Source organism: Artemia franciscana, chromosome 20 (assembly GCF_032884065.1).
Source record: "Artemia franciscana chromosome 20, ASM3288406v1, whole genome shotgun sequence".
NCBI lineage: Eukaryota > Metazoa > Arthropoda > Branchiopoda > Anostraca > Artemiidae > Artemia > Artemia franciscana.
In genome coordinates, this window is record NC_088882.1 from 21,444,028 (window position 1) to 21,465,191 (window position 21,164).

Consider the following 21,164-nt stretch of genomic DNA (forward strand, 5'->3'; position numbering starts at 1 on the left):
AACTAGAATTTTTCTTTCTTTTTTTTTTTAGCCAAGAGTACTGCATCTTTGCCTTTCTTATTCTTTGCTTAGGAATTGTTAAATTATAGCCTAAAATTAAACATTACATGTCCTCATGCAATGTCGAGCTCTATAAGTTAGCTACTTTGCAGAACAAGTCTAATCTAAAAATTTATTGATTATTACTCAAAAGGAAAGCTATAACGGAAAAATAAAATTAGCATCTCAAACACATTTTGTTTGGAATTTTCAGTAACGGTTTCCGTTGCATAATACATACAAATTTCTTGTGCTTCGTTTCAGACAAATTTTCTTCTTTGTTTTTGCGGGAGAGGCCCAAAAGCCCCAAATTCTTAAGACTTAAAAGAGGCATCCCCTAGATTCCATTTAGGAATATTTCCCCAGTTATCACTTTTAAATTTATGCCAAATTAAATGTTACTTTAAATTGTAATATACACATATTCATTTGTACCGGCTTACAATAAAATGAAAAAAAAAAGTAGAGCATTAAATAAAAAAAATACATATCTAACACTAAAACTTAATTACAATAGTAAAATCCCACAAACAGTTGAGTCAGCGGTGAATAGTATAGCTTGCTGATAGATCGTATTTAAGCTCTCCATTCTAGGTCGATCACCTTTTTTGATGACTGAAAATTCCGTATTTGGATGAAACTTCCGTAATAGAGAGCCTTAGTCCCAGCAAAAATTTTGTATATTGGTAATAAGTGCTTCGTGTTTTTCGGCGCTAGGTGAAGGACAACATTTCCCGCAAGGACGACCGGTATCAGATTATGGGAGAGACGGCGGCACTGAAAAGTTCTGACATTATAAATGATTGAATAACCACTTGTTTTCTATAGGTCGAGCGGATGGATCTGAGACTGATCCAGTCAGCAAGCCTCAAGTTGATCTAAGCGTCTGACCCTAAGTGATAACAAGGTATTTCAGAGAATCGAAATACTAAATTCTTATACCATCGATGACGAGATTAGAATTTGCCAATACAATATACAAGGAGGATTTTTTGAGGCATTGAAGAGAACTAAACTTGTTAATATTCCTCTTTTTTTAAAGGAAGATATTGGAAGGATTGTGGAAGGGTAACTGGAAATACGCAACTATCTCGATAGGCCAGTCTCTAATTATTCCTTTTCAAGTGAAACTGGAGGGACATAGAAACAGAAAGAGCAACTTTTACGCACTAAACACCAACGTCAGTCAGAAAGGCAGCTACTGCAAGCTTAAAAATAACACAAGAATTTTGATTTCAGGGCCACACATTTACTAACCAAGTTATAAACAACAATTTCTTGTTTATTCTTATTTTCTAGTCAACGTAAAGTCCACTTTTGGTATCTTCATCAATTTACTGAATCATAAAATTGTTTAATGTTTAACTACAACAATTTAAAGCTGTCCGGAAAAAAGAAATCGAAGGAAATATTTACTTATATCTTAGGTAATAAACAACTTCCCAGAATTCTTCAAGTGATATTTTTTCGGCACCCATAGGAATATTGGCACGATCTAATCTATCCACTTCTTCAATATCAAAAGTGTCACCTATAAAAAAAAAGAAAGCTTCTTAGATATTACGACAGCAAGCTACACCTTTTGACTTTTTCTTTCCCCGTGTTAAAAAAGTTCATTGAATCTTAATGATGCATGCTTAAAGATTATTTGGGAACTGAATACTACATATCGTTTTCTGAAGCCACTTTGACTACGTCCAGGCTGAAATATACTTAAAAGTTCTTCCTACTGTATAAAAAAAAGAAAATTTGAAGACATTGCTAAATGTTTCGTATATAAATCAAAGGCAGCAAGGTATATTCTTTTTTAATTATTTTGCTGAAAACGAATTTCGCTTCTTAGCAGATCTATATGAACTACTATGTCATTTCTTAAATTTTGGCAAATAAAAAGCATCCTGTTAGAAATATGTATCGCATTAAGTAAAGCAAAAAAGGTTCTACCTTTTGCTGGGTTTAGTGTAAAAATGGCACTACCACCTTCTCCTTATTTGAGGTGATTTCTGTTCACTTTAGGTTTCATATATTCATTCATTGAAATTTTTTTCATTTTATGTTTTCCTTGATAATAAATTTCAGTTTTTGTTCGCATGTAGTTTCATTTATTCAGTCAAATTAATTTCAGTCCGTTTTAAGTTGAAATTATTATAAGATGCTATGTCTCCTCGTTTAAGTTTTCTACCACTTTTTACTTGTCTTTGAACACTTTTGCTTGAAAAATTTTATTTTAATTATCGCATTTGACAAGAATGAGTTACGCGACTTGGTATATACTAGAATATTTTGAGTCAATGCTTAGCAAGGCGTGATGAAAAACTAAGGCCAAGGTAAGTTTTAATTGTGTCAATAATCCTTTATATAAAATTAGCTACAAGATCGTTAGATATAACCTAAGAACATTGGCGTACCAAGACAAAAAACAGCTACTCACTCCATTTCTTGTGTTTGTCCAAACCCTACACAACTAGGAGATTTTAGGGTAAATTTTTTACTTCGAAAATAGTTATTTTTCAAAATATTTGATTACACATTATGAAAATTTTTATTAGTCAACTAGAGCAACACAGGGTAACTTTAGGTGTAAGATTCTATTTCCTACCTAAACTGGGAAATGTTTTCTTTTAATACTAAATAAAACTATTACTCTATAACTAGACACCTAGTAGCCAAAAATGCTCCAATCAGTACCATACCATATATCCTATGCTAATCTTTATACCACAACAAAAAGACCCAAATTTCTGTTAAAATTTTTTCCATATGTAAATATTTCTCACCAAAAAGCTTGAATAGCTCTTTCTTGCAAACATTTCTTGGAGGACCAGCAAATTTTTCCTGATTGTAATGCAGCACCGAGACAAGATATTTGCAGCTTTCTGATGCTACTTCCTTCATTAGCTTGGCATAGAGCTTGCGGTCTTCTTTGTCAATGGCAACCAGAGAACCACGGTCCCAAATAGCATTAAACTTCCCAAGAACTTTGGTTGGTATTTTGAACAAGTCACCCGAGTAGATTTGCAGCCGAGTATCTGGCGTCTTAGAAAAGAAGTGGAAAATTAAGGAATTAAATAGACAATGAAGCGTTGCAAGAATGAAGCGTTTTTTTCTTCCTCGACTAAAAAAAATGCTCGCGATCTTAGATTCTCCACAGTCATTTGAACGACAAAGCCTCCCCCTTTATCTTTAGCCATGGTGCAAGGAAAAGTTCGTCCCATTCTGTATATAAAGAAATATATCAATATTTTTCAAATCCCTTTCGTACTGAAGACAAAAAGCGTGTCGAATGTTCTTTTTATTTTTTTTCTGTTGACTGCAATGTGCGCATTCAATTTAAGACTAGCTCTCCAGAATTACCAAAAGCAGAAAACAGTTATTCTTATTTCCCCTGTTTCAATTCACAGACTGCTCAACATATTTTCAGACTGTAGAATCGGATAACCATTTTCAAGGACTATAATGAAAAAAAGGTTGAAGTAATTAGGTCATATTTTATAGATGACGGATGATTGAGATTGGTTGCCAAAAAATCAAGCTTTTCAGCAGTCCATCTGGGGCCAAATGAAAAGCAAGACGTTCTCAAATGGTGGGAGAAGAGGTCATAAGAAATGCTTTGTAGGAAGTAGTAACTTCTCGAGCGGGAATAAATACTGGAGCTCAATACAGATTCAGATGGAAGAGGAACTTGCGCTGCTGTATTAAAAAAAAAACACTTTATTTTGCCGTGAATCATTTAGTTCCAAGCCTTCAGCAGAGTAACTAAATAGAAAGCATATTTCTGTTATGTAGTCGTGAATTTAAACGGGAAACAAGTCCTTGGATTGCCCAAAATTTATTAGTTTGTTTTCTCTGTTTTAATTTCTTTACTTTGTTTAATCCAGCTACAAAGCGAACAGAAGTCACTATCAATGGATAGATGATGCCCAAACCAAACAGAGATTACAACAAATAGTCAAGTCAATCCTAAAACAAATCCAAATTACCACAAACAAGAGTAGGGCTACTTCCCCTTAAGCCTATTAAAAGCCGGAGCGTCATTTTCACCTTACTGAACACAATTTTGTTTCAAGCAGTGTGTTTCTGTTTGTTATGTTATTAGCAAGAAAAATCTCAATAACAGCCAAGATTATTGAAAAGAACTAATTAAAGTGGACTGAATGCTTAATATATAATGATCCGCTTAACTGGTTTTCAACCACTTTAGATTTAATAAAGTTATAAAAAAGACAAATTTAAAATTTATTTTATTTTCAATAAAGCGCTAATGACACACTGGCCTTTAGAAGGCTTAGGTGTCTCTGAGCTTGACTTGATTATTTACTGCAGTAACTTCTGTTGATAGTGATTCCTGTTCTTTTTAAGTTTGAGTTGTTATTTGATTCCACTTCTCCCTCTCTTTGGTTTTATGTAGTACTTTATTCTTCCTTGAAGAACTTCCTTTTTGGAAATAGAAATGTTTAAATTAAATTGTGTTCATTTGTCATTAATATTGTTTTCTTTTATTGGTTAATAAAAGGCATATTTGTGAAATCTTTGCTTAAGAACTTGTGTTTTGGCTTGCTATTTATACTTTAGACAGGATTTTACAAGAAATTCTGATAATAGTTTCAATATAGAGATTGAATGGATGGGTAGGGGAAATGCTGTTCAAATAAATGGATAAAAAATTTGTATAATTTTCGCCCTTGTCTAAGGCTGAAGCCAACCTGACTTCCATCATGTTATAACCTTGAATATAGACGAATATTGACCAAACCGTTTAATTATAAGAGTCTTATGAAGTTAAATTTAGTTTTAATTACCTGTTTGCTAGAATAAATGCATTTTGAGCTCATTTATTTATATGGTTAAATTTTTGTTAAAATAATAAAATAGGATTTCAAGAGTCAATGCATTAATATTTTTTTTTTCCAGCTGAGGTTTCTTTGGTTCTGGAACTTTCATTGAGTTCTCTTCTTGATCTGAAATTTTAAGCAGATCATCATAAAAAAAGAATATTTTGCACCAAAAACCAATACAACTGAATATTTCTTCAAGTCTTTATTGTCCTTGGTAATCTCACATTCAAACCCCTCTCAAAGCCAAAATTCAAAATATACCTGATCCCCCTGGCAAATATTCGCGCGAAGTTTCAGCTTGAGCCCTTACACCGTTAACTAATGGTCTTTGCCGTACCTGGATGAGAGTAGTGTCTTTTAATTTAGTTTAGCATCTACCTCAACATTCCCTGAAAGTGTCAAATTAATGCTCTGAAGACATTCCTGAGATATTAAAGACTCGACATTCTGATAACCTGGATGCATATTTTTTTTTTCTTTGTCTAACATTTCCATAAAGTTTGAACTTATTAGCATTAGCTGTTCCTGAGATAAACCAGACTCGCCCTTTTGACAAACTAGATGCATAGTGTTTTTAGGTTTAGTTCAAAATCTCTCATTATCTCCTCAAAATTCCATTCAACTTATTAATGTTAGCTGTTCCTGATATATAGCGGAAACGCCTTTTTGACAACCCGGATGCGCATAGTGCCCTTTTGTTTATTCCCACTCAACCGTCCCTGAAAGCTTCGACTTAGTACAGTTGGCCTTTCCTGAGGACTTAAGTGTCTCTAGATTTAGTTCAGTATAACCTCAGCACTCCCTGTAATTTTCAACTAAAAACTGTTAAGATTTCCTGAAAAATTACAGACATGTCCTTTTAATAACATGAATGCACATAGTATCTTTCGACTTTTTTCAACGCCTCCCACCATTCCCCCTAAAGATTCACCCTTAGCCTATTCTAAGAAATTGTAGATACTCCCTTTTAACAACCTGAATGTACAAAGTGTCTTTTGATTTGGCTCGACATACCCTGAAAGTTTCAACTTAGTACCCTTAGACACCACAGAAACATTGCACACAAGACCTTTAGACAACATGGGTGCACGCAGTCTTTTTATTTTGTTCAACATCTCCTCAAAATGTCATAAAAACTTCAATTTAATAACCTGAGCCATTCCTGAGATACTGAAGATACCCCGTTTCACAGCTTGGATTTACATAATTTCTTTCGATCTACTTCAACTTATCTTCAATATTCCCTAAAAGTTTCAATTTAATATCTTCAGCCGCTCCTTAGATATTGCAGAACCACACTGTTGACAACCAAGATGCAGATAATGTCTTTTGACTTAGTTTGAAAACCCTCTCAAAATATTCTGAAAGATTAAACTTATTAGCCTTAACTGTCCCTGAAATATTTAAGATACAACATTTCGGCAACCTGGATGTCTATAGTGTTTTTTCATTCAGTTCAACAAACATGCCTCTCAATATTTCTGCAGAGATTCAACACAATACCCTTACCCGGTCCTGAGTTACAGCATATATGTCATTTTGACAAGCTTGATCCACTCGGTGTCTTATATTCAGTTCAATATCCCCCTCAGCTCTCCCTGAACGTTCAATTTAACACACTTAGCCGTTCCAGAGACATTGCATATACACCCTTTTGACAACCTAGATGCACATAATCTCTTTTGATTTACTGATAGTTCAACTGATAGCTTCAACTGAATATCCAGATTGGTCAGTTTACAATCTTTGTGTACTTAAGTGTCATTTGATTAGTTCAATATCCCACTCAACATTCCCAGAACGTTTCAAGTTAGTACCCTTAGACGTTCATGAGACATTGGACATTTAGGACATTTAGACATTTAGGGTGTATCTGAAGGGCGTTCAGATACACCCTTTTGACAGTCTGGATTCACATAAGTCTTTTGATATAGTTCATGTCCTTTTGACAACATATGTACAAATAATTGGTTTTGATTTAATTCAAAATGCCCTGAAGAAGTTTCAACTTAATACTCGCAGGCAATTCCTGGGATACTGCAGATACAACTTTCTGACCGCCTGGATGCACTTAATGTCTTTTATTTAGCTCAACAACAGCCTCAACATTCATTGAAAGGTTCAACTTAATGGCTCTAGCCATTCCTGAGATATTGCAGATATGGCCTTTGACAAACTAGATACTTATAGTATCTTTTGGTTCAGTTCAATATGCTCCTTAACAATCCCTGAAAGTTGTAACTTAGTACCCTTATCCGTTCCTGAGATATTGCAGATATATCATTTTGACAACCCGCCTGCACCTAGAGGCTTATGATTTAGTTCAACATCTCCCTTAACATTCCATGAATCCTTCGCCGTTCCCGGGATATTGCTGATACACCCTTCTGACAACCTTGATGCAAATGTTGTCTTTTCATTTACTTCAACTCGCCTTTGTAGCTTCAACGTAATACCCAAATATTACATTTTGAGAGTCATGACGCAGTTAGTGCCTGATTTAGTGAAATATCTCCCTGAATATTTCCTGAAACTTTCAACTTAATTGCAGATACTCAAATTCCTCAACATTCCTTGGAACTTTCGACTAAATTCCATAAGCCGTTCCTGACATACTACAGATACGCCCTTTTGACAAGCTGGTTGCATATAGTGTTTTTTTAATTAGGTTCAGCTTCCCTTAAATATTCCTTGAAACTTTAAGCTGAATACCCTTATCCATTTCTGATATATTGTAGATATACCATTTTTATACTCTTGATGTATTTAGTGCCTTTGATGTATGTCAACAACCACCTCAATATTCTTTGGAAGAGTCAACTTAATACCTTTAGCCGTCCCCGTGATATTGCAGATACTCCCCTGTAACAACCTGGATGCACATACTGTCTTTTGATTTATGTCAACTTGCCATGATAGTTTCAACTTAATTTTTAAATACCCCATTTTTATCGTCTCGATGCACTTAGTGTCTATTGATTTAGTTTGATATTGCCCTCAACATTCCCTGAAATTCTCAACTTGATACTCTTAGCCATTCCAGAGACACTGCACATATGCGATTCTGTCAACCTAGATGCTCATAGTATCATTTGATTTAGTTTGTTATTTTGACAGCATGGATACAAATAGTGTCTTTTCATTTAGTTCCATATGCTCTGAAAGTGTCAACAAAATACTCTGAGCAGTTCCCAAGACATTGCAGATACAGCCTGTTGACTACAATAGTGATTGATAAAAACAAAAAAGAAATGATTTACTAAGCAAAATTGAAAATTACCTGAAATAATGTAAAGCTATCACCTTCTTCCTGTATATATTCTAACGACTGTTCTTCAAAGAATTCCAAAATACCATGCTGTATACATTCGATGCCAACTACCGTATGTCCAAGGTCGTAAAGCCTAGAGCAAAACAAAATAAAACTTCAGGCTTTTTTTCATTAGCCCCTTTACCTCCATTTTTTCTCTCTCTTTTTTTTCATTGTCTCGTTTTCTCATCCTTTTAAAATTTCAACTCTAAAAAAGTTATTTTACAATTCTTTTCTTAGAGCTTTCAATACCATCCAAATTGAAAAAAATCGAGCACGGGCGGTAAAATTAAATCGTCTTAAGCTCACCACAACCAATTACCTTTTCCAGAAGACATAAAGGGCAGAAAAGTCCTTCAAGTAGCGTCGTCCGATGTTCAACAGATTCTTGGAACAATCTTTCGGCACAGGTGGTCCCCAAAATACTACCTTTAAATATATATTTAACATGGAATTAATCGCTCATGAGAAACAAATTAAGAAACTGAATTGAAACTTGAAAACACAAGATATTCTTGACAGTAAAGAAATATATAGAAAATATAGGCCTACAACTATAACTAAACGCTATATATTTTAGCAAGCATTTTAGCACCTAGTGTGCATAAACCACAAACAGGACTGTAACCAGACTAAGGGCTCCGACTTTGAGTATATTTCTTTACTGACAAAATATCTTTGTTCTCAAATACCTTTTCGGTTTTCTGATCTGTTTGTCATACTTACGACCTATAGAATGCTCCGAAATAGGTTCATAAAACAGGAAGGAACGATCCTCAGTCTTGGAAGCATTTTTGCTCTTTCCTACAGGTAAACCTCTTTCTCCAGAAAAGGGTTTGCTTGTTGAGTCTGGTGAAAGTTATCTGCCCAAAAACAGGTTGAGCTATTTCAACAAAATATATACTTTGATACAACTGCTTCCACACTGCAACCCGATCAGGCTTGAGAACTGTCGAATACGGCCCACAGAATGGAGCTTAACAAAAAAAAAAAAAATCCCTAAATACTTGTGTTAGTAGCTTCATCTCTAATGCCCATTTACTACTAAAGACATTCGCTACTTTGACAGTTTCTACCAGCACGACTTAAAGGAGTATTTCTAACAGGACATGTGCGGTAGTGGTTGTGATACTCGTTGTCACATGTCTTCTAACCACAGATTTCGTTGTGCTCCATTTTGCTCGTGATTCGTTGTGATGCTCGCTGTCGCATGTCTTCAAAGTGTTCTTGGGAATAAGATTCATTAAGGCTTATGTTCCCTCTGAAACAAGCGATTTTGTGACAAGTCTTAACTGCGAGTGCAATTTACTTTTGGTTAATTACACCAAAAGAACGATATATTTATATCGTTGGATTCACTAGTCTGAGATGTATCCATTCACCAAGCTAGAATTTTGATGTTACTCAGACTCTTTCTTAAAGAAGGACCTAAAATTGTTTTAGAAATAAGAAAATTATCCCCTTTCAACAATTTTCAACAAATCGTTAGTGTATTCTCAATTTTAAGAGTCCATGAGCGCCAAATTCCAAAAATGTAATTTGGCATATGAATAAGAATGATATCAAAATTGTCACCTTACGCTGAAATATTAAAATCCTAGGAGAGAAAAAAAGGCATAAGGAACATTGCATAGGAAATACATAAGCATACTTCATTCATCACCTTGTATACAGAGATGCAGTAAGTTTCGTGTATAAGGTTTTCGGCCATGATGATTCCAATGGCATTATTATTTTTTTCGATCACTTTTTTTATAATTAATCTAGGGTTACTACTGACCGAAGTTCGTACTTTGCTAGGTTGCAGCTACCGCTACAGCCACGATTCAGAATGATCAACTGAAAAAAACGTGTTTAGAGATATTCCGCAAAGACATTCAAAATAAATTACAAAGATGACAATGTTTCTATCTGTTTATTTTGTTTTAGTTGATTGGCACTCTACAAGTTTAATCCAAAACAATCAACCGAAAAAGTTCTTTTGCTCTTTCTCCCAATTATCTTGATTTATCCAAATTAATCATTGTTATAGCTCCAAGCATGTCATAGCGTAATCCATTCAAAAATAGCGACGAAGACCACACTGCCTTTCCATAACAAACAAATGCAACGTAGAAACAATAGGGAAAGTTTTTTCAAGACAATGGAAATTCGGCCCTTGGACATAGGGCCGAAATATCTACATAAATAATTTCCATTGTCTTGAAAAAACTTTCCCTATTGTTTCTACGTTGCATTTGTTTGTAATCCATTCAATGGCCCCTCTCCTGATATTATAGGACCATAGGTTTGATATCATCACCCCTGGGGATAAAAACGACAATTAGGGTGAAGTCATGACTTTGCCCCAAGAAATAACCAACTCATTTTACTGTGCTAATTATCAGAAAAAGTTAGCCATCGGTTCTCGAGAAAAAATACGTATACACATAAATATATACAAAATACAATTATTACTCGCTTAAAGGGAGTAATAATAAATATATATATATATATATATATATATATATATATATATATATATATATATATATATATATATATATATATATATATATGTATATATATATATATATATATATATATATATATATATATATATAAATGAAACTCAAAACGAACAGAAATTATAATGAATAGCCAAATCAAACTCAAAACGAGCAAAAATTAACGTGAGTAAGGTTAGCAACTCCCATGCCTTCTGAAGACCAGAGTATAGTTTGTACTTCACTGAAAAAAATGACCGTGGATTGTCAGTTTAATATACATATACTACATTTTCCCTTAAATTTGTAATAATTTTTTATTCACTCAGCTAAAAAATGTGAAAACGTTTCAACTGTATTTTCTTTTAAGTAAAGTGCAAATTATATTCTGGTTTTCAGAATGCATGGGGGTTGTTAGCCCTACTCATGTAACTTTTGCTCGTTTTGAGTTTGACTTGGTTATTAATTGTAATTTTTGTTCGTAAAATCTTTATATAAAATATTTATTATAAATATATAGACTTGTATATTCAATATTTCAGTTACATACCATCTCATGTCAATTGTCTTCCCACACAATGGTATAAAAAACTTCAAACCTTGTTTTCCTTCAGTGAGTTTATCAATATGCTTGAACAAGAAGTGATTTACTTCATCTTTATGCCAAAAAGGGGTCTTGTTCGTCCAGTGCTTTCTCCAGGGATCTACTCTATTGTTGGTCATTCTGACCCTAAACAAAAAATGTAAGAATAAAAAATTTCTGACTTTTGAAATTAAGAGTAGGGTAGAACAAGAGTAGGCCATATTAATACATTTAACAAGAAGGTCAATAATTTCCCGATGTGGACACAGATTGTCCCGTGTGGACAATCCGTGTTAGGTGACAAGGAGTGTGCAAGTGCCCATATAAAGGGGTATTATCGGCACAGCATATGGGTATATAAACAGTGGTTCCAATCAAAAATTGGTTAATGGCTCCCCCAGTAAGGACAACCTAATAAACAACAAACCACGGCCCATAGTGACCAAAAATTTAAGAGCGCATAAAAAAATTGTCTAGTGGAAAAAAATACAATTAGCAGCTGATTCAGGAAAGGTAACAATTATTTTGATTGGTCTTAATAATAAAATGTTATTTTGAAAACAAGTTTATGGATTGGTTGTGAAGTTTGTAAAGTTCGTTGTGGTAAACCATTAATTCTTCCTCATCTGAAAAACAGCACGCGGGATCCATAACAGAATTCTTTTGGCTTCTACGAGGTTTCTTCTGAATACACAATTAATAAACACAAATCAATACAATCCCCAGATAAACAAAAAGGCTCTCTTTTTTCTGTCTTTACATCAGCAAAATCCTTTTTTTTTTTTTTTTGCTATACTGTTGTTAAGAAATTTAACACTCTTGGCTGGTATATAACAAACGCAATACCAAAAAACAAAAGGAAATTAAGAAACACGGGATTTGGATGGCATGTGGGAAGCACGATCATTCGATCTGCCTGTTCCCAGTATTTTAAGGCATATAGCCCTACTGGTACCAATATTGCTTCTCCTAGTTATTCTTGCTCTCTGCTGCACTGGAGAATTCTACGGGTAAACTGAATCAAACAATATTAATATCCTCGAGAAAATCAGTAATGCTTTTGCACAGATATCTTTCGTCTCCTGCATTATAATTGACTTTAAATAACTCGTCGATATCTTTATCTGTCTTTAGTCTTTCAAATGTACGTTTGATATTTGCTGACAGGTAAACTGTGCTGTAGCATTCAAAAATTATGTGTAGCAAAGTCTCTGGCACACTTAAACAATATCTGCAGCATGGGTCGTCCCTTTTATTCCATTCATATTCTTCCTTTTTTAGGATCAGAGAGTTATTCTTTATTCTCAAATAAAGAACATTAGTTTCCTGCAAGGAGAAGATGAGAATAGGAGCTAGGAACCGTTCTGGGGTATTCTCTGTTGTGTTGTGTCACGTAGAGTGAGAGACCGGCGTTGATAGAAATGGATGTATTCACTGTAGAACTTGCCAACAAAACAGCAATTTCATTAGAATTGTATACCCTGATGACTTAGAACGAAATGAAACTGGATGACAATATTTCTCTCTTGAAGCTCAAAGAGAAGACGCCGAAGGTAGTACAGATCTGAGTCAGCTGCTGATTTGTGAACTTTAGAAATCAACTGTAAAGCTGACTCTGAGTCTGAGAAGACAATGCACTTTTGATATTTTGCTTTAACTACCTTAGGTGCCTCAATTATAGCTTTGATCTCACAGTCAGGATGGAAGACCCATTTGAACGCCTGGTACAAATATTCAGCGAGTAGCTTGGGATAGTCACGGCTGAAACAACTTTGGACCCTTTTGCCGAACCATCCAATAGATTTTTAGGAAATCAGGGTAGTCAGTCAAGACCTTCTGACAGAAAATTACCTTAATCTGTGCGGGGGGAAAAACTTGACTTCTTATCCGAAATAAGCTCAATGCCTACTTGAATAGGATTGAACTTCCGTTTTGGAGACTGAAGATGTAAAATGCAGTTCAACGCATCACTATTCCACTTGGAAACTAGTCCATTGAAAAGAATCCTAGAGCAGATATCCCAGCTGTTATTTATTGAAAATTATTATCAAAAGTTCTATGAAAAAAAACCATGCATTTGGCCAATTGCTTAGAATTTTGTGTAGTATTTGGTTACCGGCATGTTTTTTTCTTTCTTGCACTGACAGCATGCCAGTTAGTGCCCGGACTTTATGCCTTGGGATATGGCTATGAGAGCCAAAGACTAATTTACTATCATATTTTGGAGGGTTTTCAACTTTGCTAAGCTTGTTTTGCAACATCCTCAGTATGCTTCAATAGCATACTTAATTTCCAACCGGATAAACCTTTTTTGAAAATCAAGCAGGACTATTGGTGAGCTGGCCCATCTAGAAGTAGCTAAACATTTTAAAATAATTAGCCTTTTCATGCAGGATTTTTGAATAAATCAATCTGGTTTTTCCAAGTCAAACCACAGTCCAAATGGATACCAAGAATTTTGGGACAAGGGTCATAATCAATTTCATTGCCATTAATCCATATTTCAGAGGGGACAAATTCTTTTCTTTTGCAAAATATAGTTACCATAGTCTTTGAAGCTGATATGAGGAATAAGCAGTAGAAACAGTCCATAGCTCTTTCATCATTTGGTTTAATTTGGTTGCCATATCATTTCTATTGGATCCAGAGCTCCAAATCAAAAGATCATTAGCAAACTCCGCTTTGCAGGCATTATCAGAACTTAACCTTAAATCCAACACAAAACAAAGCAAACAAAAAAAGGCTAAGTGATGACCCCCTGTGGGAGCCCTTTGTGCAGTGTTAGACATTAGAGTCTTCTCTATTGACTAACTGTATAATACCTGTCGGGTTTAGTACAAATGTGAGGCTAAACCTACAATATCAACATTTTAATAAACATTTTCATTTAGCAACAAATGACTTATGAAATTCTAAAGCAACATATTCAAAAGTACCATGAACTTTTGTGGCTTTAGGTGCCATCCTACCCCTTAAAGCATACAAAAATATTGATTGACCTCCACCCTAACAGCTCGAGTGCAACACTCAAAATCATTAATTTTATTCAATAAAGGGATAACTTTTTTTACTACCAATATGTTTGGGAAAGAATGTGCCGCCAGATGTCGGCATGGCTGTGAAACTTGGAAGCTATTTCCGATGCCTTTTGGTAGTGGTTGAACTTTGCAGTGGCACAATTCACTTTATCAATGAAAATCGGCAATTTTCTTGCTTGAAAACTACTTGAGAAAGATCAACTAATTAATGAAGTATATATGTTTTTATTTGCAGGGGAAATTGCATTTAAGCAGTGGTCATAGAATATTCAAAAGAGCTTAATCAACCGGAAATTTAAAGTCCCAGTACCCTTTTCAAGTAAGACTGTGTTGGCACATGATGGCAAATTTGTCCCGACACATAACAGAAGTCTGTAAAAATTAACCATTATTGTGTAAAGTTAAATTGAAATATGTAACATTATTACGTAAAGCCTTAGTGAAATATGTAGACTGCATTCTGCATTTTGTTTAAACATGCTGAAATTGTAAGTTTAATACTATATTCGTAGTTACTGACTTCAAAACCCTTAAATACAAACTTCGCTAGCAATATGAGATAACTTGTGAAATATGTATCCAATGTATTTTGTTCTAGGACATTTGCAAGGTAATCAAATCAAACTATCATCAATCAAGTCAAAATTGTGAATCATAATTCTGCTAAGAATCAGCAATATGTTTGGTAAAAAGAAATTTAATATCAAGAGAAAAAATGATAACCAATGAAACGGTAATACCTTTTCCAATGACTTGTAGAACGATGACCCTTTGCCCAAATACAGACAAGGAGTGACACTTTGGGTGCGTTTGTTTACTTGTCCGATTACTAATCTGATTAATCCAAGCGTTTTTTGAGACACATATGACGTCAGAGGTTAGTCGGATTATCCCCTCAAACGCTCAGGATTACTTGTCCGTGGGCTGGCACTTTATAACCCCCAAATAAAGGGTGCGTTTGTTTACTTGTCCGATTACTAATCTGATTAATCCAAGCGTTTTTTGAGACACATATGACGTCAGAGGTTAGTCGGATTATCCCCTCAAACGCTCAGGATTACTTGTCCATGGGCTGGGACTTTATAACCCCCAAATAAAAAGATTCTTTGAGGATTGTGACGTCAGACGACCATGTGCATGTGACTCACCTGAGATGGGTTTTGTAGATAAGCTATGTTTATAGTGGAGTAGTATGATTAATATTTCTAAGGAAGCCTATCAAGTCCCTTGGGAAGAGGGTGGGATTCAAGTTCTATTTGCAATTGAACTGTCTATTGAGTTTGTAAGTTCAGCTCAGAAAGTTCAGATGGAATATAGGCATACTGACAAGACTTATAAAATTATATGCAGAGAGCATACTAATACAGTTATATTGGAGATTACTTCAGATTTAGGAGTTTGTAAGTAGCATAATCTTGTCTGTGCTTATAAAATATTAAGGTTTTCTGGAGAGCTAGGCCTAGCTTTCAAAGGCTAGTAGGCTAGGCTCTGATGCACAGAACAAAGGTTTTTCATCAGTTAGAAAGGTGTGTTATTAGGAATAGAGCTTGGGAATGCACATTTCCTATTACCATTGTTTCTTATTTTACCCTATTTCAATTTAAACAATCTCAATTTTAGATGTATTTTTTCCCTCTACTCATTACTTTTCCTAATCTCTCTCTAAGATAACAAAAAGTAGCTTTTCTAATAGTTTACGCTATTTAAAATTTTATGATTAAATCACTAATGGGACAGCTAAGAAATAGCCTAGACATAGACCTACATTTAGAATTAATTTCATCCTGAATCCTAATATAGACCTATCATTTGTTTGTTTCAGAGAACTTAAACTGCTCCCCCCTAATCTATATATTATGTGGTAAAATTCTAGTTTTGTGATGACTTTTTGCTATCTTGAAAAGGGGTTAGATTAGGTTAGGAAAATGAAACATTCTGGGATGGGTATACAGGCTAAAGCATATCCCAGGAAGATATTTTAAAGTACCCACCTCCACTCCTTCTCCCTCTAGAGGGCCCTGAAATTTGCCTAGATGACAGGTCTATACCTATTGAAATTTTGACAAAAAAACATTTTACCTTAATTTTTGGTTACCAGTTGCTTTTTCTCTGCCTTTAGTTCTGAAAATGCAATCCCTGTTATTTGAGTAGAATTCTGAGCTAAAATTTTATGCCTAAATCACTAATGGGACATCTATGAAATAGCCTAGATGTAGACCTACATTTAGAATTAATTTCATCCTGAATCCTAATATAGACTTATAATTTGTTTGTATCAGAGAACTTCAACTATTCCCCCCTAATCTATATATATATATAGCCTGGTCACTATGAAAAGTACGTTCAAGCTCGGAACAGACTACAAAACTTAACTAAACAACTATACCAAAATTTTGAGCTTGGACTTGCCAATGAATGCAAGAGTAACCCAAAAAAGTTTTGGAATTACGTCTCTAGTAAAGACCACGCTAGGCGCTGTGTTAAACGCCTCACTACTGATGATGGAGGAGAAGTGACTGACACCCAGAAACTAGCAAACTTACTAAACAACCAGTTCGCTTCTGTCTTCACAACAGAACCAGATAGCGAGTCTCCACCCCCTCCTAAATACGTCATACCGTCTCCCATGAGTACAATTGTTATCACTGTACCTATGGTGGAAAAGAGGCTAAAAAACCTCGATGCCAACAAATCAGCTGGCCCCAACAGAATCCACCCGAGTTTGCTCAAAGAAACAGCCACCGGGATTTCCCCTGCTTTTTGCCATCTATTTCAGTTTTCTCTCGATTGCAGAGTTGTTCCCTCACAATGGAAGACTGTTACACCCATATTCAAAAAGGGTGACTGGTCTAAAGCTGAAAACTACAGACCTATAAGCCTTACGTCTGCTGTCGCTAAGGTTTTAGAGAGAATTGTCAATGACGCAGTTCTCAAGCACCTAGTTTCCAACAGCATTATCTCGGACAAACAACATGGTTTTCTTCCCAGGAAGTCAGTCAAAACCAACCTACTCGAAACTTATGAGCTAATTACTCAGCTTCTTGACAGAGGATTTCCTGTCGACCTAATTCTACTAGACATTACCAAAGCCTTCAACAAAGTCCCCATAGTCGTTTGCGCTCCAAACTTACAGTTGTGGGCATTGATAAAAAACTAGTCGACTGGCTAATGGACTTCCTTGGTGGCACGCAAAAGGTTCGGCTCTTTACCATGGACGGAGAAAAGATCTATTCAACACCTTGCCAAGTTCTGAGCGGCGTCCCTCAAGGAACTGTGCTTGGACTGACCTTATTCCTCATCTATATCAATGACCTGGTAGCTGAAACAAAAAACCACTTGACTCTTTACGCCAACAACTCCAAGCTATTTGGTACCGCAGACAACATTAGCCTACAAGCTGATCTCAACCAAATTCAAGCATGGGCAGATAAATGGCTTCTGTCCTTCAACATCTCAAAGTGCATCACTCTTCATTTTGGCCATGGTAATCTGCAGCACCAGTACACTATGTATGACGTCAAAACGTCATCGACAGTCTTGATTCCTACTTCTAGTAGTGGTAGAGACCTGGGAGTCCTGTTGGATGACAGCTTAAAATTCCATGAGCACACCGCCCAAGCAGTTTCAAAAGCAAATGCAAATTTGGGACTCCTGAAAAGAACCATCAGTAGTTGATCCTCCACAGTTTTTCTGAAATTATATAAAGCTCTGGTCAGGCCAATCCTAGATTTCTGAATATGTCTTGCTGGTCCTTTTTACAAGAGTGACATCCAGCTTGTTGAGGGAGTCCAGAGGAGAGCCACCAAATGCATTGACAGTTTATGCAGTCAGCCCTACTGCAGAAGAAATACAGCAAGACATATATTCTTTATTAGCAAATGGAGACTACTGGAACAATAAAATATGTTTTGATGTCAAACTCAACACAGTAAATATAAAACTTAGCACCAGGAGCAAGAAGCGAAGCTCCATCCAGAAGTAAAGTAGCAGAATTTTCGTTTGTGAGAAACCAATAGACTCTTGTTGAGCCTGTCATCATGAAAGATCTTTGCCTTGTGAAACCTTGCAGAACAAGGCAGTTTAACTCATTGAGTCACTATGCATCTCACCAAGCTTTGAATAAGACAAAACAAAGAACTGATCAATAATCTATGTGCCTAGTATGAACAAAACTAGTGAATACTTTATAAAAAACAGTACAGCTTATGCCTTGTTCCAGAAGTTAAAGCTAAGATAACTTCTCTCACAGCATGAAATATTAACATATCATAAGGATCAAATCATTGTTGGCTTATTTTACCTTCATAGCAGCTACTTTATAGTCACTATCAACTATTCATTGGATCCTTTGAGATTAATGGCAAACTGACTAATGTGACTAGTGGTAATAAAAGTAATTGAATATCTAAAAATTACTTTACAACTCATGGTATTCCTTCCATTCCTGGATTGGACAATGAAATACAAATTAACTCAGATAAATTGAAGAGCTTTCCCAAATCCAGACATCTACACTATATCACCCTCAATCCAATAAACTGGCAAAAATGGCTGATGGCATTGCAAAAGGTATGATAAGAAAAACAAACAACAATCCAGAGATGACATGCACTAAAGATGATAGAAGATTCTGAATAAAAAGCACTTTACTTGACAGGTTTGCATCTTTTGCAGAGTTGGTGATGAATAGGAATTTAAAGCCTAAACTACCTTGTACACTGGACATCATAAGCCTAAATTAGTATTACAAGCTGATTTTATATATGCAAACGAGTCCTTCTATGCCTAAATGATAGAATTTAAGGCAGTTTACAATAAAACCAAAAACATCACTATGAGTATCAACCCCACGTCTTGGAACAACTTACATGAAGGACAACCTGAAAGAGTCCAAGCTGCAACTAATACTTGGCAAAAAGTCAAAAATTTTACTAACAATGAACTGGTTTTACTTCTGTGCTGTTTTTTTATAGTTACAGTTTTCCACATCTTAAGACTTTTAAAAAGTATGTTTCACAAGGGCTTTTGCAAAAAAAAAGGAAAAAAGACAACACTCCCAAATAAACATAAAGCCTAGCTCAATCTGTGTGGTTATGTCTAAAATTGCAACATATACAATCCAAAACAATTTGTTTCTAACGTAGTTGATGGTAATGTAATAAAAATTTTACCCTATAATTGTGACCAGGTGATCATGACAAGAACAAATTACTAATCATTCAGGTGAATGTAGAAAATTTAGTTCAGAAGGTAGGTGGGGCTCAGAAATGGAAGCTATCTCAGAAATCCACTTGCTCAGTCCCAACAGCCCCAAGTTGTCTGCTTCTTGAGCTTCATATTGATTTGAGATGCTTGGTATAATGGTCTTAAAGGGGTGTACATTAATAAAAATCACTATTTGCTATAGGCCATATGCCCACTTTGTAGTTCAAATAATACAGGTTAAAATTGCTTATGTGCTTCTTCTTCATAGAAGGTGTACAATAGTATATGGGAACAGAGGAGTCATTAATGAGCCCCAGAGCTACCATGTGCTCCTATTTGTTTTCCACTGGGTCTAATTAATGTAGTTATCCCCTTGAAATTTTAAAACAGTCCATCAAACTGATGCAGAATCCTTTCATTAGCTTTTTCAAGGATTGTTGATCAGTGCTAAAAAGAAGGGAAGATCTTTCTCCAAAAGTTGATTTTCTTGCAGTGGGTCAGTTTTCTAATGCTAAGAAAGGAGCATGGTGTAAGACAAAGTTACTTCCATAATGGGATTTGCAAAAGTCTAGAAGGCACATGTGATGCAATTATTCTACCTCTGTCCCAAATACAGAAAATGAAACAACAAACTCAATGCAAATTTTGAACAGAAATGGCTTGTAACAGCAGATGTAGCAGTTTCATAATATAGAAAAATGCTCTTCAAATAGATCTCCAATTCTGGGGCTTATTATTTATATAAAATGTTTCTACAACTGGGACAGAGAGGCATTGAACATCTTAAGCCCTTATAGGTTTTGGTTGAGCTTAAACTTGGGACTAGTATCAGTATGAACAGATCTATCTGCCCAAACGGAAAATAAAAGTTCCAAGAAAGAAAAGCAACATCAGATAGACCTTTTTGACATAGATTAAAGCTAATACACCGCAGGCTCGAAATCAAGGACACATAAAACCATCCTTTCAACCTCTAACCAGAATTATTTTGCAACAAATTTAATATCACATTCATCAGTCTGGCAAGAGGTCCACATTACTTTCCTTAAACACAACTAACTAAATTACACCATGGGAAATAATTACCTGGAGTAAGAGCGTACAAAATACTGTAGGCATCTGTAGGAATCTATCATGCTTTGAAGATTTCAAAAGTCTGCCGTGGGCCGTGGCGTAGTGTTGACTTGTAATAACAAATGGCCGCGAGTTCATCATTCCAAGAAGTTAATTAGAAAAAACTAATGGAATTTCTGTCAGAATCAAATAAATTAGCACTATCAAAAAGCTGATTTTTGGGGGAAATGGCGCTGTGCGGCCGGCTGACGATAATTTTTTTATTAGGAAAGAGTGTAAAACCTATTCAAAACACCCAGAGTGATGTATCCTTTAAATCTGAATAAATAGACAATTCCGCAAAACGAATGCATGTAATACTTAAGTGTAAACTTAAGGAAATCATGACAAAAGCATCAAAACTTAAAACTTTCAGGAATAAGAGACTGACTCCAGACTTTTTGATCGATTTAGTTCGTAGTTTCCAGACTTTTTCCAGACGATTTAGTTCGTAGTTCAATTTTTTTTCCAGACTTTTTCGATTTAGTTCGTAACACGGACTTAAATGGTTTTAGCATAAAGTCAAAAAATCTGATTTTTACACCGATGCTCCAA

General features: G+C 35.2%; 1 protein-coding gene and 1 long non-coding RNA gene across 2 annotated transcripts in view; one reads left to right on the forward strand and one right to left on the reverse strand.

Moving 5' to 3' along the window:
- The window catches only part of LOC136039899 (uncharacterized), a 155,850-nt gene that overhangs the window by 110,375 nt on the left and 24,311 nt on the right, over positions 1 to 21,164 (forward strand). The gene's annotated exons all lie outside the window — the stretch shown is intronic.
- LOC136039895 (probable thiopurine S-methyltransferase) lies at positions 1,373 to 20,728 on the reverse strand. The gene is made up of 5 exons (XM_065723876.1): positions 20,583 to 20,728; positions 11,221 to 11,400; positions 8,155 to 8,278; positions 2,817 to 3,075; positions 1,373 to 1,570 (listed from the first exon to the last, which is right to left on the reverse strand). Exons 1-5 carry the CDS (start codon positions 20,630 to 20,632, stop codon positions 1,452 to 1,454), a joined length of 732 nt encoding a protein of 243 aa, XP_065579948.1. The 5' UTR covers positions 20,633 to 20,728; the 3' UTR covers positions 1,373 to 1,451.